The sequence below is a fragment of the Oncorhynchus tshawytscha genome, unplaced genomic scaffold (genome assembly GCF_018296145.1).
Source record: "Oncorhynchus tshawytscha isolate Ot180627B unplaced genomic scaffold, Otsh_v2.0 Un_contig_3309_pilon_pilon, whole genome shotgun sequence".
In the NCBI taxonomy this organism is placed as follows: Eukaryota; Metazoa; Chordata; class Actinopteri; order Salmoniformes; family Salmonidae; genus Oncorhynchus; species Oncorhynchus tshawytscha.
In genome coordinates, this window is record NW_024609672.1 from 171,230 (window position 1) to 194,326 (window position 23,097).

At 46.6% G+C, this 23,097-nt stretch overlaps 1 protein-coding gene across 1 annotated transcript in view; it reads right to left on the reverse strand.

Annotated features, from left to right (window-relative positions):
• Positions 1–23,097, reverse strand: part of LOC121845438 (protein piccolo-like) — a 79,272-nt gene that overhangs the window by 11,444 nt on the left and 44,731 nt on the right. Inside the window, 20 exon segments of the mRNA XM_042316845.1 lie at positions 897–1,109; positions 2,127–2,249; positions 2,298–2,424; positions 2,603–2,674; positions 2,827–2,920; positions 3,734–3,760; positions 5,352–5,509; positions 5,636–5,686; positions 5,952–5,986; positions 5,989–6,085; positions 6,088–6,188; positions 6,461–6,528; positions 8,307–8,415; positions 12,541–12,666; positions 13,239–13,314; positions 13,569–13,657; positions 15,883–16,780; positions 16,783–17,141; positions 17,144–18,005; positions 21,171–22,735. Of these exon segments, the coding sequence (XP_042172779.1) occupies positions 897–1,109; positions 2,127–2,249; positions 2,298–2,424; positions 2,603–2,674; positions 2,827–2,920; positions 3,734–3,760; positions 5,352–5,509; positions 5,636–5,686; positions 5,952–5,986; positions 5,989–6,085; positions 6,088–6,188; positions 6,461–6,528; positions 8,307–8,415; positions 12,541–12,666; positions 13,239–13,314; positions 13,569–13,657; positions 15,883–16,780; positions 16,783–17,141; positions 17,144–18,005; positions 21,171–22,735 (5,250 nt within the window).

Genomic DNA, 23,097 nt, shown 5'->3' on the forward strand with positions numbered 1-23,097 from the left:
TTTCTTCTGAGTTCATCGTTGTAAATGCTTGGATCAGGTAGTTCAAACGATTCAAGTGATATCTAAGTGTAATTCCTAGCCTTCCCTCTCTTGGACCATGACACCATGACTAGTCCAAACTGAATCAAATATACTGTGTCTACTAATCTACTGATTCTACAGTGTGTACCATGGTAGTCAATGGCTTGACCAATCATGTGAGAGCACTGGCAGTGCTACTGTGTTCGGACACTGATTGACAACTGGTCCCAAAGTGATTTTTCAAAAGCCCTACTTGTTTGTCGGGAGTCAGTCTTGTTTAAGATCATCATTGTCATTCTGTGACATTCTGTTAACTGTCTTACAACATTAAATAATACAAGAACATTTAAAAGAATGTTTGAAACAAACTTGGTTTAAGGGAGGATGATTATGCCTGCAACCTTATGAGTCGTTATTTAAACGTTTAGTTCCAATTTATGATCTAATTTAACAGAGGGTTTAGTTTCTGTTTTTAGAAACGTTAGTTTAGTTGTAGTAATTGTATATTTCCTTTTTATCAACCTATTAACCAATGAAGTATAAAATGTTTTTAACAGCAATCTTTGTGGCTCTGGAGGTTCATTGAAACAGGGTAAACTGAGGAGTAAACTTTAGTGTAAACTCTAAAACAAGAAGTGCTAGAATACGGTAAGTGTGATGCTGGATCTACACACCGTGGGAACATACAGAAGAGAAGCAGTGAGGGGGGAGTACGGAAGGCACCAGAAGTAGGACAAATAAAAAAAAGGAGGGGGAAAAAAATAGAAGGAAAAGGGGAAAAAGAGAAAACAAAGAAAACAGCTCAAACTGGACAGAAGGGGGAACAGATGAGCGCAAGGCGGCCATGCTGCGGAGGCTTTATTTGCGTCTTTTACTTGGTTGGAGGCGGTGCTGTTGCTGCGGAGCCGGAGCTTCACCCGTTGCTACAGCGACACCGCCAGCGCCATCCTGCTGGTGTTGCCTTGCACTTTTGCGAGGCGCGGCACGTGGAGCCGCGCGTGGCGTATGTTGGCTGTGGCCCTCGGACGGGGAAGGCTTCGATGTGCCGGGGCTACTGTGAGATTTCTCAATAGTGGGCACCTGCGTGTCTAGAACAACCAAATTCACCAATTACCATCTATCATTACCATTAAAGCTACCATCTGTTGTTGTGCTCTTCTGTTTTTACATCAGGGCTAGATAGCTACTAAGCTACATGCCACATTCTGTAGCGCCCTGTTTGAATGACCCTTTGGAAGTGGGTATTTTCCAATTGTTTGGGCCACATAAGTTTTCCACTTAAATTTTGGGTTTTCCAATTAAGTTGAGGGTTAAGACTGAGGAGGTGGGGGTTGTTTTCAAAGCCTTCCATGGCCATGTTGTGTAAGGACGGGAATGGAGGAAGCTGAGGGTAGGAAAAGTCTGAGCTGAGTGGAGTCATGGCAACAGCAGAAAATAAAAACATGGCAAAGCAAAGAGCATGAATCCAAAGCTATAATGGGTGAGTCTGAATAGTGAGGGAGAAGTGACAGAAGGGGGATAGAAAGAGAGACAGACAGAAAGAGAGAGACAGGCAGAGATAGATAGGCAGACAGAGAGAGAGAGAGAGACAGGCAGAGATAGATAGGCAGACAGAGAGAGAGAGAGAGACAGGCAGAGATAGATAGGCAGACAGAGAGAGAGAGAGAGACAGGCAGAGATAGGCAGACAGAGAGAAAGAGAGAGACAGGCAGAGATAGATAGGCAGACAGAGAGAAAGAGAGAGACAGGCAGAGATAGATAGGCAGACAGAGAGAAAGAGAGAGACAGGCAGAGATAGATAGGCAGACAGAGAGAGAGAGAGAGACAGGCAGAGATAGATAGGCAGACAGAGAGAGAGAGAGAGACAGGCAGAGATAGATAGGCAGACAGAGAGAAAGAGAGAGACAGGCAGAGATAGATAGGCAGACAGAGAGAGAGAGACAAAGACAGCTAGAGAAAATGAGAGAGAGAGATAAAAAGAACAAGGGAGAAAAGGAGAAAGGGAGAGAGAACCAGAACAGGTACAGATAGAGAGAAAGGAGTAGGGTAGGTTGTTCATGATGACTAAGAGGCCAGAGGGAAGGGAAAGACAGAACCTCTCCTACCCTTGGCTGGATCAGGGAAGATCCCATGGCTCCGGCTCTTGATGACCGACGACTTGGGCGGGTCCTGGTTCCCGTGGGCGGGTGTTTTGGGGGAGGTGTGCTGCGAGGGGGCTTGGGGGAGTCCTGGTTACCGTGGGCAGGGGTTTTGGGGGAGGCGTGCTGCGAGGGGGCTTGGGGAGTGCTGGCGCCCCTGTGCTGAAAGGGAGCGCCGGTGGTGCTCTCCCTCACTCTGTTCCTTCAGAGGGAGCCAGCGTGGGACGTTATCCATGTTAGCTGTGTTGGACAGGTCCATCAACACCTAGAGGAACACCCACATACATCTCCTTTAACATCAAGAACACCCACACACATCCCCTTTAACATCAACCTCACATAGTGGATAGCTGCTTCTTATAGGAAACTTACAGCAGCATCACAGTAATGTATGTCACCCTCACAGAAGTGCTATGGACAAAATGCATGTCTCTCTCTCTCACCTCTCCCAGAAAGTCGTTGGAGGCGCACTTGTCGTAGTCCCACACGCTCACCTCCAGTAGCTTCTTCCTCAGCTGAAACACAGCGCACACACACCACACACACACCACACACACATTATTATTCCTCTAAACTCACAAATGCAGTATTCACAGTAACCAGCACACATCAAACACACAGGACATTGTGGTTATCCCAAAAGCAGTTAGTGATACTGTAGCAGTACCTGTTCCAGGTGGATGTTCTTATAGATAACAGTCTGGTTCCACTCTGGGTTCAGACTCTGGCCAGCTTGTTTTGATCTCCTCTTATTCTCAGCACTGGAATCACACACAGACAGAGCAGGCCATTAGCAAGGTATGCACACACACACACACACACACACACACACACACACACACACACACACACACACACACACACACACACACACACACACACACACACACACACACACACACACACACACACACACACACACACAAAACATAGAAATTCAGAACACAATAGCACGATGTTAGGGTGCACGGCACAATGAAAGGAAGTAGCGAGCTATGTTAAGATGTAGGGCACAATGTAAGGGTGTACGGAACAATGTAGGGCACAATGTAAGGGTGTACGGAACAATGTAGGGCACAATGTAAGGGTGTACGGAACAACACTGGATACAACGGATATCACAATATCAAGAACAACGTCAGGGTGAGGTACAAAGTAAAACACAATATCAAGAACAACGTCAGGGTGACGTACAAAGTAAAACACAATATTAGAACAGCAATTTAGGGTACTTTATATGTCTGACAGACATGTAGGGAAATGAGTTATGGGAAAGTGGGGAATCATATGTTAGGTCATATCGAGGTAGAGTCTACTGTAGTATGCATATTAGAACACAATCTAAGGAGGTAGGGAACAATATGAGGGCATAGGGCAGAAGTGTACAATGCATGGGAGTGGAAAGGTGTTAGAGTGAGTATATAGTGACTAGCTGGGGTTATACGCTCGTCACCAGCACCACATGCATTGGGCCCTGAGCCTTCAACTCAATCGTCATCACAATCCAGGTCCAACCTTACTACAACCTAACAGCAACCATCAAAGTCAAAAGTCAGAGTGGGCAAATCACATACCTGGCATTCTGGACAACCATGACCTGACTGAATGGGTCCAGCATGCATTAAATATAAGAACAGCATACAAAAACAAGAGTCAGTGTCAGGGGGGTTAGGAGTGTGTGTGGGGTGTGTGTGGATGTAGTTTTGGTAGAAGGGGGTGGGTTAAGTGAGTGAGCAGTGAGGGTTCAGGTGTGTGGTGGTGGGGGGGCAGTGTGGTGTGTGTGTATTTGGGGAGGTCAGTAACAGGGAAGTGGGCATGGGGCACAGGATATGTGTTGGGGCAGTGAGAGAGGAATGTGTCCGTGTGTATTGTGAGTGTGCATTTTCCCCAGCGTGTGTGTGCTTGTATTTGCCTGTGTGTAACACTAGTCCAGTGGTCCATAAGGACTCCATAGATAAGAGTAGTGTAAGTGGGAGAGCTGATTACAACATGACATAATCACATTGAGCACTGAGATCCAAACGGCTACAGTGTGGATCGTATTACAAGCTATTATGAGTCTTATCGATTTCCCTGCTCTATTCCGCCTAGCAACAAGAACAAAGGGGAAAACTCAGCAGAACTACATGGCAAAATATAACATAATTTACATCATGTTTAGGGTATTACATGTGTGTCATTTGACGCTGATTAGGTGTTAATGACTCTTCATAAAAACTAGGTATCAAATGTCTACATAGAAACAGTTCCTAGAATGGTAATTACATTTCATGTCATGTGACAGGCTTGTAACAGGCTTATCACAGTGGCATGATGGAATTGATCTGACATCAGGTGTGGGTGCATAGAACACAACATGCCATGGCCAGCTAAAATCAATCGTAAATCGATTTTAAGATGAATGGGAGTTTGTTTTAAGCTTTCCAAAATGGCTTCCTTTTGAAGTGGTCTAGCCATGGTTTTAATGGTAATCTTGGTTCTATGCATTTCTTCCGTATGAATGCGTTTGTCTACATGACCTGAAATTCCTAAGGCCTTTTACACACGTGAAACACCCTGAAACTAAACTAATCACCTTTCCAGTGTTTTATATACACTTAACACAATTACAGTAACACTTTACCACACAACCATTCAACACTGCTATCGATAATGCTTCCACTACGATATGACACAGTTCATTATTAACTCACAGTGATGCACATCTGACAAGGAAATGCTCTGGTAACATTATAGAGCATAGATACATGGACAGAGCACAGCAACAGAGCAAGGATGAGAAGTGAAAGAGTTACAGAATGGCAGTAGTGTGTAGGCTACTATAGGTGATCTGTGAAGTGTACTTAACTTCTCTCACCAAAGAGATTGTTCTCTCCTTGACTTGACTAGTTCCAGTGTTTCTGTCCCTACCTCTCTGCTATGGCCTAGAATACAAACGGAATACCACTCCTCACTGCTTGCCTGCAAACTAAACTGAATATACTTTCATTTCAAATTTTAAAAAGAGTGATATTCAGTTTTGATTCCAGACCAGCTTTCTTTCTTTGGTAGGGTTGCAGAATTCTGTTAGTTTCCCAAAATTCCCAAGTTTCCCAGAAATCCGGATTGGAGGATTCCGGATAAGCCGCTTATTCTCTCCTGACTCAAAGAATCTGCCAGGATTTTATTTAGAAACCTGTAAATTTTGTAAACCCTACTGGTAGCGTATCCAACAGACTCACCCCCCCCGGGAGGAGGTAGACTTTGACGAAGGGGTCGGAGTAGCCGTTGTTGTCTCGGGGGGCCAGGTTCCTGGCTTGGAGCACGTGAACAATCAGGTTCCCCAGCTGCTTGTCATAGTTGATTTGAAGCTGCAAAATCAAGAGACGGTGGAATCTCAACGAGACGACTGGCCTTAGTAAAACACCTTATGAAGTGCATGGATATACAAGCAGTGGTGAGTCAAGGAATCTCAAAACAAGGCTTGGTCAGCTGACCTGTATCTCTCCAGTAACAGGGTGGGATTGTGTCTTCACTGGTTCCGCAGACTGGAAGATGACAGAAACACATTTAGAAACAGTAAGTGTGTGTGGGTGTGCATGTAAAGAACTGTTGATGAGTACAGAATTATGCATAAGATTAGTTAGAAACGCTTTCAAACTAAAATGCATACAACATACAGTATGTGCCAATATAGAATTGCCTCTATTGAAAATTAGACAGTTCTTTTGAACATAAAATATGTTCTAGTCATGCAACCAGAAGATGACGCCTGTGTTCAATTTAGCTCCACATCATCCTCCACCCGTTCACCTTGCTGCTGTGGCGTTTCTTGCTGACGGAGGGCGACCCGGCTGTCCCGGACTCTGGATGGCACTAGAAGTGGCCGAGGCGGCGCCTGAGATGGCAGAATGGGGTCCTTTCTCTCCCCCACCGTGGAGGAGGAGGACGTGGCGGTGGTAGGTGGAGGAGCCTGCTGCAGGGACACCTTCTGTAGCTCTGCAGCCAGTTGTTTCGGATCCACCCCCGGAGACCTGGGGGGTCTGTCACCTAGAGCACAGACACACACGTATGGACACAAATTCACAAAGAGAAACACACACACACATTTGAAGTTATGGAATCATTCACTGTGGTAGAGGCCATAGTGACTGAAATATTCTAGTTGCAGAACCTTAAGGGATTTTGTACCTTTAGTGAGGAGAGTCGAGAGAGAGGGGAAGTTGAGAGGGAAGGTAAAGAAAAATGAGAGAGAAGGGGAAGATAGCAGAGAGAGAGGGGGGAGGACACCCTGGGGTGAAGAGGCTAAGCTCTTACTCTACCTGGTTTGCTATGGTCTGGGAGATCAAGGTGCTGAGAGCCCTCTGAGTCAGCCAGCATGTTCAGATCTCTGAGGGAGAGAGAGCGAGAGAGCGAGAGAGAGAAAAAGTGAGAGAGAGAGAGAGAGAAAGTGAGAGAAAGTGAGAGAGCCAGATTGAGCGGGTAAGAGAGAGAGAGAGAGACAGGTTGGGAAGAGAGAAAAGAGAAAACAATTGTGTCAAAAAGAGAGGACAGAGATGAGTGGGAGAGGGAAGTCACCAGTAAAGTGAGGGAGTGCGAGGCAATGAGATTAATTTAGAGAAGACTGAGATTTTAAAAAGAAATGTATTCTATGTGAATCAGAAACAACCCACTCTAGAGAACTACTGAAGCTAATGAAGACTGCTCACTTCCAAATATTTGAGGTGGAACCCCCGCAAGGCTGTTATCAGTGAGTGTAGGTGGCTGTGCTCAAATATATATCTTAAGGCTTAAATTCCTCCTCCTCTATCAAATCATGACAAACGACAGAGTGAGAAGAGAGAGAGGAAGGTAGCTGGACAGAGAGAAACTGAGAAGGAGAGGGAGATATATCGAGAGAGAAAGAGTGACAGGAACAGAGAGAGAGGAAGCCTAAGACCAATAAGAAAGGGAGAGACAGTCACAGAGAGAAAGTGGGACAGAGAGGGAGAGACAGTCACAGAGAGAAGAAAGTGGGATGGAGAGGGAGAGACAGTCACAGAGAGAAAGTGGGATGGAGAGGGAGAGACAGTCACAGAGAGAAAGTGGGACGGAGATGGAGAGACAGTCACAGAGAGAAGAAAGTGGGACGGAGAGGGAGAGACAGTCACAGAGAGAAAGTGGGACGGAGAGGGAGAGACAGACAGAGAGAAGAAAGTGGGACGGAGAGGGAGAGACAGTCACAGAGAGAGAAAGTGGGATGGAGAGGGAGGGATGAGAGAGGGAGAGACAGTCACAGAGAGAAAGTGGGACGGAGAGGGAGGACAGTCACAGAGAGAAGAAAGTGGGAGGAGAGAGACAGTCACAGAGAGAAAGTGGGACGGAGAGGGAGAGACAGTCACAGAGAGAAAGTGGGACGGAGAGGGAGAGTCACAGAGAGAAAGTCACAGAGATAAGAAAGTGGGACGGAGAGGGAGAGACAGTCACAGAGAGAAGAAAGTGGGACGGAGAGGGAGAGACAGTCACAGAGAGAAAGTGGGACGGAGAGGGAGAGACAGTCACAGAGAGAAAGTGGGACGGAGAGGGAGAGACAGTCACAGAGAGAAAGTGGGACGGAGAGGGAGAGACAGTCACAGAGAGAAAGACAGTCACAGAGAGAAGAAAGTGGGACGGAATGGGAGAGACAGTCACAGAGAGAAGAAAGTGGGACGGAGAGGGAGAGACAGTCACAGAGAGAAGAAAGTGGGACGGAGAGGGAGAGACAGTCACAGAGAGAGGGAGAAAGTGGGACGGAGAGGGAGAGACAGTCACAGACAGTCACAGAGAGAAAGTGGGACGGAGAGGGAGAGACAGTCACAGAGAGAAGAAAGTGGGATGGAGAGGGAGAGACAGTCACAGAGAGAAGAAAGTGGGACGGAGAGGGAGAGACAGTCACAGAGAAGAAAGTGGGACGGAGAGGGAGAGACAGTCACAGAGAGAAGAAAGTGGGACGGAGAGGGAGAGACAGTCACAGAGAGAAGAAAGTGGGATGGAGAGGGAGAGACAGTCACAGAGAGAAGAAAGTGGGATGGAGAGGGAGAGACAGTCACAGAGAGAAGAAAGTGGGACGGAGAGGGAGAGACAGTCACAGAGAGAAGAAAGTGGGACGGAGAGGGAGAGACAGTCACAGAGAGAAGAAAATATGCTCACAGTCTCACGCAGAGTTCTGCCTCGCCACACTGCTGTACCACAAGCCCCTGCACTTCCTCGTAGGTCTTCCCCGTCAGAGGAAGCTCGTTCCACTCCAGCACCTGCATTCCTATATTCACACACACACACGCATGCACGCACACACGTACACAAACATAGTTAGTTTACCATATAAAATGTATCACACCTAATTCTCACATTCGAAAACTGAAACCAATTAGCTAAGTGTAAAGTGTATCACCTCACACACATACAGAAACACACCACACCATCATCGACAACACACAGTACCAATGAGTCCTGTTTTAACACCACAACACACTGCTGTGCAGCCTCCTATAAACTCGAACTCTTTCTCCAACAACCCCATGCTTCGAAGAAAGTTAAACCACATGACCACAGGGTCAGTAGCAGGGTTTGGATCAATTCCATTTCAATTCAGTCAGTACATGAGATCACATTCAAATTCTACAATTGAAAAGTGTTGCTTTGTCAAGTCTTGTACTGAAGTTTTGATTCACTTCCTGAATTGAAATGTAATTGACCCTGGTCAGTAGAGGTCAGATCAGGACAAAGCACCACAAACTCACACACGCACACACAGGCACACACACACACACACGGCACACACACGGCACACAGACACACGGCACACAGACACACACACACACACACACACACACACACAGGCACACACACACACATGGCACACACACACACACACACACATACACACAGGCACACACACACACATGGCACACACACACGGCACACACACATGGCACACAAACAGACCAGTCCTACAGCACTGCAAAACCACACACACTCCGTGCTGTCCAGCAGCACTCACACAGGTGAAAGCGAGTCTTGACGTAGGCAGCTAGACTCTGACTGCGCCGGAGCTCCTGAGCTGTGTTACCCACATGGAGTTTCACACTAGTTACTCAGTGACACAGTATGGCAGTATGACTCATCACACACACTCGGTCTGAGCCTTCGCACCTGCTAGAATTGACACAATTCTTTATTCACACCGCTCACTGTGAGAAACCATGTTCCAAAGTTTCAGCGGAAGTGTCACCTTACACAGAGACACTTTGTTTGGAACGGACACAGTCATAGCTGCAGCACTCCATGGTAACGTTTTCACTGGCAAAAGGATGAGCTCTGCTAGAATGAAAGGTAACAGTGTCACTAGGCTACTACCCATCTCCTTCAGGCCTGGATGTTTTAGTCATCGGATAATAAATACTACTGGTGAATGCAACTTCCTGGGATCATCCTAAATGTGTGTGCTAATGAGTGCATGCAGGTATGTCGAGTAAGAAGAACATGCATTTGATTTGAATGAGGATTGATGATCTGCACTGTTTGGAGATGGACACTTATCTGGGCCGTGTTCAGTAGGGAAAACATTTTGAAACAGAGAGGTACTGGATCTGAATTTGTACAATAAGAAGAACACAGGTGTTCATTTTCAGCAAAACGTTTTGCTATGGTGTGTCCCCGAATGAACACAACCCAGGTGTTGACTGTATGCAGAAGAGGTTGATGATGGTGCCTCCATAGCTGACCTACTAGACGAGTGCAGAGGTGAGATCCAACCTGTCACAGCATTGATAAATACACACCGGTCCAGACCAACCTGTAGTTAAAGATCATTCTGATACAGCTGACACAGAGGAACAGCTGTTATTCAAAATGTTATTTAACATTTATTTAACTAGGCAAGTCAGTTAAGAACAAATTCTTATTTACAATTCAAGTCCATGATAAATCAGAGAGAGAGGGAGGAAGGGAGGACAAAGATAAATTGATGGAGGAGAGATTGGTCAGGTGCAGGGAAGAAGGGACAGAGAGAAAGCAAGAGGGAGGGAGGGAGAGTGAAGGAGGGAAAGATGAAGAAAATGGGGAGAGAGGGCACACACACTCCGAATGCATGCATGCACACACAATAGCACAGACACACACACACACAGTGTGACAGATGGATGGCCCTAGCTCCCACCAGGTGGCTCTGAGCTGTATCTCTTCCCTCTTCTCTTTACAGTCCTCCGACCCACCTCTCATACATCAGGCCCCAGACAGCCCCTACAAAGGCAGGGGCCACAGCCGTGCTAATTCACAACTGTCCAGCATGGACCCTGTACAACCCCCAGACTGAGACAGAGAGAATGAGAGAGAGACCAGAGAGAGAGCGAGAGAGATACCAGAGAGACCAGAGAGCGAAAGAGAGTGAGAAAGAGAGAGACCAGAGAGAGAGAGAGACCAGAGAGAGAGAGATCAGAGAGAGACCAGAGGAACAGAAAGAGAGAGACCAGAGAGACCAGAGAGACCAGAGGGACAGAAAGAGAGAGACCAGAGAGACCAGAGGGACATAAAAGAGAGACCAGACCAGAGAGAGAGAGAGACCAGAGAGAGACTAGAGAGACAGAAAGAGAGAGACCAGAGAGAGACCAGAGGGACAGAAAGAGAGAGACCAGAGAGAGAGAGACCAGAGAGAGACTAGAGAGACAGAAAGAGAGAGACCAGAGAGAGACCAGAGGGACAGAAAGAGAGAGACCAGAGAGATAGAGAGACCAGAGGGACAGAAAGAGAGAGACCAGAGAGACCAGAGAGAGACCAGAGAGACCAGAGAGAGACCAGAGGGACAGAAAGAGAGAGAGACCAGAGAGAGACCAGAGAGACAGAAAAGAGAGACCAGAGAGACAAGAGAGAGAAAGAGAGAGACCAGAGAGAGAGAGACCAGAGAGAGACCAGAGGGACAGAAAGAGAGAGACCAGAGAGAGACCAGGGGGACAGAAAGAGAGAGACCAGAGAGAGAGAGACCAGAGAGAGACCAGAGAGAGACCAGAGGGACAGAAAGAGAGATACCAGAGAGACCAGAGAGACAGAAAGAGAGAGACCAGAGAGAGACCAGAGAGAGAGAGACCAGAGAGAGACCAGAGGGACCAGAGAGAGACCAGAGAGACAGAAAGAGAGAGACCAGAGAGACAAGAGAGAAAAAGAGAGACCAGAGAGAGAGAGACCAGAGAGAGACCAGAGGGACAGAAAGAGAGAGACCAGAGAGAGACCAGAGAGAGAGAGACCAGAGAGAGACCAGAGGGACAGAAAGAGAGAGACCAGAGAGAGAGAGACCAGAGAGACAGAAAGAGAGAGCGAGATAGAGAAAGATACACAGCACCACACCGCGTGGTCTCCCTCCAGTCAAATCAATAAGTCTCATGAAAGTCATTTCAGTTAATAGGACATAGCCATCCATCTTCAGGTAGTGTTGTATTGACAACTGGCCAGGAGTGAGACTGTCGAGGGATAAATGGACAATGCTTACTGCTTGTTGTGCCTAAGGCCCCTTAGTTTGGATTCAGATCTATACAACTCTGGGCCATAGCCCTACCACTGAGTTTTAGCACATTCCCAGAGGTGTAGTAATAAAATAATATGGGTCAAGACCTGAACGAAGGTCAAGATGACAGGAGTAAAGTAACAGAAACTCTAATGTGAGTATTGCTAAGCTGGAGTAATAGTTGCTAACTTACAAAGCCATTCCGAAACTTAAAATGCATTTTGAGCTTTGATTGAAGAAAACCTGTAATATCATTACATTCAGAATGATGAAAGCGCTTGGGTGAAATATCTCAAACCTTTCGTTCTCTAAAGCTCCCCCTCATGGACCATTACCTGGAGGTGACAAAACAAAATGCAAATGAACTTCTATTTTTGTCGTCTCCGTGTCGTTCCCTCTCAGTCCTCACATCTCACTCAAGTCAGATTCCTCTCAAACCATCTGTCAGTGAGCCACTGCTGCATTCATACACACACACTAAGGATAGAAAATGACAGGAGAGAAAGGTAAACAGAGAGAGATATGGATGGATAAACAAAGGGATTTAAGGAAACAGACAGATGGAGAAAGACAGATAGAGTTACGAGTCCTTCTTCTGATAAGAATCCAGGCTTGGACTTGATTCTTGAACTGATTGATTCATAAAGGGAGAAGTACATTTCACATGTAGAAATGTCTCTCTCAAATGTTTTTTTGAGCAACATAAGCGCTTGACTGATATACCCATTTTGCACCTTTTCATATTCATTATGGCCACGCAGAAAATGAAAACAAGCATTTCTTATTGGACGAGTTCAGGTAGTCCCTTCCTGGTTCAGTCAGTTTGGTGCCTAATGAATACGACCCAGGAGTGCAGTATATATCCCAAGATTTGTGAAGTTAACTTACCCTCTAGTATCTTCCCAGTCTGTTGGGCAACTCCTCCAGGTAAGACTTTAGCTACGTAGGCTCCGATGTGTCCGTTGGTCCCTGGAACCTCTTTACCTCCCACCACTCTGATACCCAATCCATTCCCTGGAAATGAAGAGGTAGAAACCCCCAAATGAGTGAGAAGCATGAACACACACAACTATACACATGCACGTACAGTGGTCAGACACCCATTAAGAGTATGCATGCACAGGAATATGTATCCAGTGTAGAATGTAGACACACACATGTATGTACACGCACGCACTCACACACATACATACAGTACATACACACACACACACACACACACACAGACACACAGTCGTTTAGAGATCAGTCATTTAAACTAAAGAGTAAATACACGCTTATCACACTGACACAGTCACCCAAATCACACAGACAAATGGTTCATTTTAGCACTTCTCCACATTAACAAGCACCTTCTTTGTGGCCTGCTGACTAATTGCAAAAGCTAATCCGGTCTGTCAATGATACGCCATTTTGAGCCAGGATGGATGACTGATGAGAATGGAGATGTGCCAAATCAACAGAGGAGCCACGAAATGTCTACCCCATTTTGGGTCAAGACCAACATTAAGACCGGTCACTGCGTGAAGACAGCTGTGTTTATGACAGATTGTGTCCATGTGCAAGGTAAACTGTGTTTCCCTTACCTGACACGCTGCGGTCCTTGGGATCCCTCTGCAGTTTGACTCTGGTGTGAGGAAAGGGGTAGTAAACACCCTTCCCCTGAGAGACACGTACAGGAAACTACATAAGTGTTTTATAGGCTATTACACCTCAACAGACAGCTGCAGTTACTGATACAAATGCATGCTTGAAAATGGCTCCACAATTATGTAGTCATGAATATATATGTAATTAGTTTGGGTTATTTATGCAAGAAAGAATGAACAGTAAAGCATTGTTTTAAAAGTGTGTGCATATGGGCATTTCTCAACTTTATGACTTGTGCCGTGTGTGGGTTGGTGCGTGGGTGTCACCTGTCTCCTGTCCGGCCCTTGTCCGTTCTCTGGTCGTCCCTCGCGGGGTTTGTCAAACCAGTCCGTTTCCTCTCGCCGTAGGTGGTAGGCTTCAGAGACAAATAGGCCATGATCATTAACCCTGTCAATCAGTCCCTTCTAACCTATCAGTGGGGACAAGCTTTCTGATTGGTTGGAAGAGGATTGCATGCTGGAGAGGGGACGGGCAGTTGAAACAGGAAGGAAAAGAAAGAGGCCTCCAAGAAAGGTACAAATTTAGGGAATTTCAAGATATAAATGACAAGCAACTAAATGAGAATACTTTTCTGATGAAATATTTAACGCCAGGGGTAACTTTAACTTATCTTATGGTAGATGTCATTTATTGGCATTAATGTTTGGCATGTTTTTCACACTATCATGCCAACCTGACCAATGCTCTTTTTAGTTAATATGGCACAGTATAGGGTTAGTCTGTTTTCTTTCCATAGTTTATAACAACTGGCACCAGTTACTGTACAGTATGTAACCATGGTAACAGTCTGACGTTTAGACTGGTGTAGCTCACTTTTAGAGTGCTTGTAAATTGAAAATAAAAATGTGAAAATAGATGTTGGCTTATGGATGATTGACAGGTAGGGGCAGGGCGGGGCAGGTTAATGGAACGCCCTAGAACTAATACTATACCGTTTGGGATATTCTCATGTGATTGTCGGTGATCATCTCTGTTCAGTGCCAGCATGGAGTCACTTAGGGCTGTAACCAAGGGAAATTGATAAACATGGAGTTTTCTGCCCTATATGACATCATGTAGGTCAAAGGGTCAAGTTCTACACACTTATTATGGGATAGGGATATTGGATCTAGGGGGTTTATTTCCTGTCATGACAAGACCTATTGGCACAGCGGTAGATTTTTTTGTTCATATGCATATGAAATCAATTAAACAGTGTTATGAAGGGAACTGTTTTAAAGTAGACATGGTTGTCAGCAGAATAGAGATGGAGACATAACAGAGAGAGAAAAGAGAAAACTGTAATGCCTACATTTTGTTAGAGCATGCGTAAAAGACCGGAATAAAGAGTGACATCACAGAATCAGGAAGAGCTTTGTTCATGCTACAATAAACATTATATTCCCCATGCAAACATGACAACAAAGGTATGACACCGATGCACGTATTCAGACAAACACATGCAAATCAAATGTATTTATTATAGATTAACAGAACATGCATTAACATAACATGCATTGGAAAACCCTTAGAGATGGATATGTAAGAAAGTGAGAAAGAATTCTAGAAAAGAGAGAAAGGATCCTTCCCATATCATCTAGAAATTGTCAAGTGTATTTCATCCAAATAAGAAATACTGCACTGATGCAATGATAATACTGTATGTACCTAACTACCACAACAAAATACATTTAAACCTTCCAATAGATCTGTAATAGGCCTGTCATAGTCTAAATAGATCATGTATCATGTAACATAACGTGTAGTGTTCACACAGATACAGATTCCTATGAATGTCCTCACCTGAAATACTGAATTTGAAATAAACATCAAATATCTGAAGGACAAAGCAATAAACACATTCCATAACATTTTCTAGCCAGAGGCACTTTTTCAATTGATCACTTCAGAGAAAGCGAGGCTCTTTTCCCATTTCCCTGCACCATCTGACCTGAGCTTTCAAGTAGAGGGATTATTCTACTCCCAACACCTGGGCATTAGATAAACAAGCAAGTTGTGAAATACTACGGAAGTCCTCTAGGACTTAAAGTACAGAACCATGTTTTCAAGTATGTCAGTTATAGAGCAGAAATGACAACATGTAGCAAACAAAACTGCTGATCAGTTTCAGAGACAGAATGCTATTGGAGGAAGGATACCTTCTGCATATCTATAAGTGATAGAATATTTTAGAGTAACATTCATAGAGATTAAATAGGAAAATATATATAATGATTCCAACGAAGACACAATCGCATGCATTTAGAGATCAGAAGAGACCCAAATGAGGAATTAAACACCAAAGGACATCAACATAGAAACATACAAAATACAGTAATTACATTCAGTAAAGTCAACTTGTCCCTTGTATTGAGACTAATACATCAAATCAAAGGAAGAGGGAATGAATACATTCAGAAAAGACAAAAGATGAAGAAACCAGTAAAGACACAGATAAGACATAAAGAAAGTCAAAGGTCATGGGTGGTGCAGGTGGGTGGTTCATTGGGTGGCATATTGGATAGTATATTGGGTGTATACAAGCAGAGTCAGTTTGAAATTGAAAGGAAACAGTTCTGAATTGATGCCATTGTTGTTTACCTTCACCGTCCGACATGGTGCCTTGGAGGTCGTCCATCAAGACGTAGCCCCGACCCCTCGTTGGCTCTTCCCTCAGGTGCTGCTGCTGCTGGGAGTCCTGCAGGGAGAGGCACGAACCAAACTGGTCCCGTGAGTCGGCCGAGATGGGTGGCAGGGGCCCCGCCGACGCCCGCGCCATGCCCATAGGCTGGCCCACAGGACTCAACGGGCTCTCCTCCTCAGAGTTCTGCGCCAAGATGGGGATGCGCCCCCGGCCGCCCTGCACGATGGGCAGGCTGGTGGGCTTGGCACGCCCTGATGGCATCTGGTAGCTGTCTGAGGCCGCCTCGCCGTCCCCCTTGAGCCTCAAAGAGGAACTGGATGGGTCCCGTTTGAGTGAGAGATCCAGGCCATAGACGGAGTTGGGCCTAGAAGAGGGCCGTGACCGGCTGCCACTGGGGTAGGATGTCGAGTCCAAGGCCAGGCTCTGGCCGAAGTTGAGCGAGCCAGCCAGGTTGGCACCCAACGTGGAGCCCAGGTACTTCTGCTGCTCTGCAATGTTCTTGCGTAGTCCAAAGGTGATCTCGTCCTGAAGGAGCCGGCTGGATCTGGGAGAGGCGCTAACATTACTGGACCCTAAATAGCTGGTATAGTCTGTCTCCAGACTCCTGCCGTCTTGCATCGAGGAGTACTTGGAGACTTTGGGGTCGGTCAGCGGGGCTTTGTGCTTCTGGTACAGCATGGATGCCGGGAGCTGCTTGGCTGCCTGCTTCTCTAGGGTCAGCCGGCTGATGCTGTATTTCTCCGTCTTGGGGTAGTGTCTTTGGGAGTAACTCTGGGAGGAGGAGACACCCGAGCTGGGGGTGCCGTAGTAGTTGTGGGAGAGACCCGTCAGCGGGTCCAGGCTCTCTGTTCCCCTGTGCTCCTCCGGAACTCCTGCTTCAGCTGCTGCTTGAGGAGCTTCAGCTCGTAGGGGTCGTCCATGGAGTCCTCATCGTCTGGGGTCTTTCCATACCCGGAGTGGAGCCTGGAGCTGGAGCCCAGGTAGTCTGTGGAGGTCAAGTCGGCTGCACTTCTTCGCAACAGCCTTTCTGCCTTAGCCAGCTCCTTCTCGGCCTGGGCGTAGCTGGATGAAGCCAGACTCGTGGAGCTCTTGGCCAGCTCTGCCGCATCTTCTAGGAGGACGTAGCTTCGTGGAGTGTGGTGGTGGTGCTCCACGTCTCCATAGAAGGAGTCGGCCGACACGTTGGACATGGGGCTGCCAGCCATACTGCCCCCACCTCCAGGGCCCGGAGGTCCAAGTGGTTACCGTACTTGTCGTACCTGACCCCTCCCATGTAGGCAGAGGACACGGGGTCGGGCTGTCGGCTGATGATTTCGTACTTTGACGACGCGTCCAACTCTTGGATCAGGGCCGCCTGCCTGGCTGCCTTCTGCTGGAGAAGGAGCATCTGGTGGTAGCTCTGCTGCTGGGAGCTAGACAGGGATGGGACTGAGGAATAGATGGACTGAGTCTGGTAGGACTGGGGAGACTGGTAGAGTGACTGCTGCTGGTACAGCGTCTGGCTCAGTGGGTACTGGTACTGGGAGTACGTGCCGTACTGGGCCTCGTGTGTGGTCTGTGGTGGTACAAAATCATCCAGCTCTGACTGGGGTGCCGTCCTGGGGCGCTCCAGCCCGTGACTTCCCATCTCATCATCTTCTCCACTGCCACGGCCGCTCCGTGTCTCCCGGATGTTGCTGACCTCGCTGTCTGACATGTAGTCACGATCCTCGGCCACGCTCTGCAGGTAGGCCCGCTCCCTCTTCTCCCTCTCCTTGAGGAGGGCGTCTTTCCTGCGGTTGATGCCCATCTCCAGGTAGCGTAGCTTGGCGTCGATCTCCTTCTCTTCTTCGTCCAGCTCCGCCTGCTTGTGGCGGAGCTTGGACGACTCACGCTCCACCATGTCCAGCTCTCGGTCGATATCCTGCAGGATCTTGGCCCTCGCCATGTTGGTGTTGCGGCACATGCGACGGCGGGCCGAGCCAGTGCTGTAGGCCGTCTGGCCGGCGGCTGTTGCCTCCTCCTCCGAGGGCGGGTTGGGCAGGGTTCTCTTCACCTTCTTGCCGGTGCCAGTTGGGGTGCTGCCCGATGAGCTTTTGCCCTGGCGGAGAAAAATAAAACAAACAAATAGTTATAAAAATTTGAATAAATTGCTTCTTTAATTATTTATACTCAAATGTCACATTGTGATTTCACACTGAATGGGTACAGCATCTGAATGATGACTTTCTCCAAACCTTTACTACATGGACTAAATTAACCGGAAAGAAGTGTTAAATCTTTCATGATTTCAATTATCTGATTAAATTAATGGATGACTAAAATAGAAGAGGATCTCTATCCCGGTGTCTCTGTGTCCTGATTACAGTCAGACACGGACAAGAATCTGGTGTGCTCAGAGTGAGGGAAAGCTTATTGAGAAACACAGCATATTGACTGCTGGTGAGTTTCACAGGAAGATACTGTATGTGCTCCTGGCCATAAATGTTACTCACTACCTTAAGAGCAGCCTCAAAATATGTCATTTATTCACATTAAACACCTATGGATCTGTGGCATATCATTACTTTCCTACAAGCTCAGCTGTTTGTCAACCCCTTGTATGTACAGTATGAGGAGCTCAGTGGTGTATCACTCAGGCAGAAAACTGATTTATATACCCCGGGAGAGGGCCAGAGGTAAAATGAGAGGCTTGATTAAGTATGTATAATGTTTGGCTGGTATACCATACAGTGCCTTCGGAAAGTATTCAGACCTTTTAACTTTTTCCACATTTTGTTATGTTACAGCCTTATTCTGAAATGGATTAAATAAATAAAAATCCTCAGCAATCTACACAATATAGATATAAAACATTTACAGTACCAGTCAAACGTTTGGACACACCTCCTCATTCAAGGGTTTTTCTTTATTTTTATTATTTTTTACATTGTAGAATAATAGTGGAGACATCAAAACTATGAAATAACACATATGGACTCATGTAGTAAACCAAAAAGTGTTAAACAAATCTAAATATATATTATATTTGAGCTTCTTCAAAATAACCACCTTTTGCCTTGATGACAGCTTCCTAGAGCTGGTCGCCCAGCCAAACTGAGTAATCGGGGGAGAAGGGAGGTGACCAAGAACCCAATGGTCACTCTGACAGAGCTCTAGAGTCCCTCTGTGGAAATGGGAGAACCTTCCAGAAGGTCAACCATCTCTGCAGTACTCCACCAAACAGGCCTTTATGGTAGAGTGGCCAGACGGAAGCAACCCCTCAGTAAAAGGCACATGGCAGTTTGCCAAAAGACCCCTAAAGACTCTCAGATCGTGAGAAACAAGATTTTCTGGTCTGATAAAACCAAGATTGATTGCCAAGGATCACGTCTAGAGGAATCCTGGCACCATCCCATCGGTGAAACATGGTGGTGGTAGCATGTTGTGGGGATGTTTTTCAGCGGTAGGGACTGGGAGACTAGTCAAGATTGAGGCAAAGATGAACAGAGAAATGTACAGAGAGATCCTTGATGAAAACCTGCTCCAGAGCACTCAGGACCTCAGACTTGGGCATAGGTTCACCTTCCAACAGGACAACGACCCTAAGAACACAGCCAAGACAACGCAGGAGTGGCTTTGGGACAAGTCTCTGAATGTCCTTGAGTGGCCCAGCCAGAGCCCACACCTGAACCCGATTGAACATCTCTGGAGAGACCTGAAAATAGCTGTGCAGCGACGCTCCCCATCCAACCTGACAGAGTTTGAGAGGATCTGCAGAGAATAACTGGATTAACTACCCAAATACAGGTGTGCCAAGCTTGTAGCGTCATACCCAAGAGGACTTGAGGCTGTAATCGCTGCCAAAGGTGCTTCAACAAAGTACTGAGTAATTTTTTACCTTTATTTAACCAGGCAAGTCAGTTAAGAACAAATTCTTATTTTCAATGACGGCCTAGGAACAGTGGGTTAACTGCCTGTTCGGGGGCAGAACAACAGATTTCTACCTTGTCAGCTCGGGGGTTTCCGGTTACTAGTCCAACGCTCTAACCACTAGGCTACCCTGCCACCCCTAAATGGTCTGAATACTTATGTAAATGTGATATTTCCGTTTTTTATTGTAATACATTTTTATTATAAAAAAAACTGTTTTTGCTTTGTCGTTATGGGGTATTGTGTGTGGATTGATGGGGGATATATTTAAAAAAAAACATTTTAGAATAAGGCTGTTACGTAACAAAATTTGGAAAAAGTCAAGGGGTCTGAATATTTCCAAAGGCACTGTCTCTGGATACCGCCCAACTCTAGTATTTATAACCTACTGTAAGTATATATATTAACTTAATCATCTTTCAGTACATTTTGACTATGTCTGCAACCGGTCCCATGGAAACAAGTTGAATGAAAAACAAATGATATGAACACACTTCATGGTGTTTATGAAATTCAAATGTTCTGTTTTAATACAACTAGTAGATACTAAAGGAATAGCTGTAACCTTTGGACCAAGTCATTTGCAGTACCTCAAATATATCCTGATCTAGTTAGTCTGGTTGGAAAGAAAGAATGTGGGATATCTACCAAGGATGCTACCAGTCCCCAATCACATTGAAGAGGCACAGTGCAATGACTCAATGTATGAAATACGAAAAATGGAAACTCTTCTAGAAAATTGCCTCCAGTCTTGCAGGCTTTGCCTTCAAACTAAAATGCCAATATAAATATATCAGCTTTAGTGCAGCAATGCCTTTGAAAGGGCATTCTATGAGAGGCTCATATGAATTTAGACAGCAAACTCGCCAAATGAATAGCAAGCTGGGGGCTACATTAGATGTGTATGAGAGAAACGGAACTGCAATAAGACATCATTTTCAGGGCAATAGTGGAGTAGTGTTATGACAAGAAGTGCAACCTGGAAATACATCCAAATCTGGTTTCAAAACAGAACAGAAATGCATCCAAATCTGGTTTCAAAACAGAACAGAAATGCATCCAAATCTGGTTTCAAAACAGAATATTATCCTGGATTATGCTCTACTTTGTTTGTCCAATGTCACAGTATATCATACTTGAAAAACTCTAACTCTAGTTGTCTTAATATAAAATGACAAATAAACCCAATTATCTATAAATAATAATATGCAAGAGTTAGCGCCCTTTTGTACCGTTTCTCCCTGGGGTGAGAAAACTGACCTTTATACAAAGCCTGCGTGCCTAAGGGAGAGACTCTATGCCCATTTGAATAGAACACATCACAATTGCAAACAATGATTAAACCAGAACTCACGGAGGAACCGTCGCCATACTGGAAACTGGATGATGCCCTCTCCTCTCCAGTTGGACTCATGGGCTTGGGGTCGGACATGGATCTCTGCATGGCCTTAGGTCCCTTGGGGCTGCCGGTTGGAGAGACTTTGGTCGGATCAGTACTCCCTCTTATTCTCTGTGGGCTTGTATCACCCAGTGATTTCTCATAGGACACAAACTCAAGGGATTTGCTCGGGGATATGCAGGGGGATATGGGGGAGTAGAGAACATTGGGGGATTTGGGCAGGGCCTGAAGTGAGGAGGGGTCAGCTCTGAGGTGGCCAGACTGTTCTATCTCCAAGGGCGTGGGCCGTCTCTTGTCTTCCCAATGTGGACTTTCCGAGTTGGAGAGCTCTATCCTGGTGTCCATTCTTACATTCCCTGCAGAGTCCGTCTGTATGGAGATCTCAGAGTGAGCCTGAATGGATATATCGGAAGTCTGTCCGCCTCTGTCCCCCCTTGACGTGCGGGGCCTGCTACGTCTGGCCCGAGCAGGCTCCCACTCCTCCTGGTCCTCATCGTCTGTCTGCACGCAGCTGTCTACGCCCTTCTTGGCCGTGCTTCTCTTCTTCCTCCCTGCCGTGTAGGCTTTATCGACAACACTGTCCTCGTCGTCCGTCTGACACCCACTATCCATGATTTTCCGGGCCAGCTCGGTGCCGTCCGGCCCCAGGACGACTGCCTCCTGCTGGCCATGCCCCAGCAACACCTCCCCCGGGTACATCTTCCGGAACTTCTGCTCCTCCAGCTGTGCTCGGAGCTGCTCCTGGAGCCTCTGGATCTGCTCTAGCTGCTGCTGCTGCTGGGCATAGGTTTCCTTTTGCATCATGAGGTGGGCCTGGCGCTCATCCTCCTGCTGGCACAGGATGGCCTGCTTCATGGACTGCAGCTCCTCCAGCTCCTTCTGCACCAGCATCTGTTCCTGCTCACGGAAGCGCTGGATCTCCTGACGCTCCCACTCCAGTTCTTCAGCCAACCGCTGCTGTTTGAACTTCTCCATCTCCAGAATCTCACGCTGCATCTGGTACTGGCCCTCCCCTGGCACACAGGGCGAGGACAGAGCCTCCAGCGAGGCGGCAATAGCCTCCAGGGACGCGTCCGTGTACGAGTCCAACCTTTCCAGGGCCAGGGTGACTGTTTTGGTGCTGAGGGCCACGGAGGTGGATATGCCATCTTTAGCAAGCTCCAGGTTGAGCGGGACATCCCCTTGATCGTCTGCAGAGGTGGTGGAGATGAAGCTGTGGGACCGAGTCATGGGCTGGTTCTGGAGAGTGGACAGGGATGGCATGGTGTCGCTGGTGTGCATGCCTGCCGACAGGGAGTTGTAAGTGGTGCTGAATATGGACCCAGGTTGTGTGGTGATGGCGTAGGTGGATGGGATTGGTACTGAGACTGAAGAGTACACCACCCCATTGGAGGATCTCAGAACACTGCTCGTGCCAAAGTGTGTCCCAACAGCTCCTTTGACTCTAGCTTGGGAATATGGGGGGATTATCATTCCTGAATATAACCCTGAGCCTTTGGTGGAGAAGTCCAAAGCTACACCTGTTGGGGAAAATAAATCTATTGAGTCCACAACAACAGGTAGCCTTAGTGGTGAAACATCAGACAGAAAGCCATGCTCCATCGAAAGCAATGCTCCATCGAAAGCCATGCTCCATCCAAATAAATAAAAAAGCAACAACAAAAATGGAAAAACCTCCAGGCTTGCTAGATCATGGATGATGTGGAGCCAAATCAAACAGCAAGCACATGCATCGGTGTACCAAAAAAAAAAGATCATAAAGGTAGAACAAAAAATAAGGTAAAACAAAATGTCCATGCAAACAAGAAGTGAACGAAACAACAAAATGCACTAAAATGCCACAGGATCAGCCATGAATAAGCAGAGGCATCTCAAAGTGACA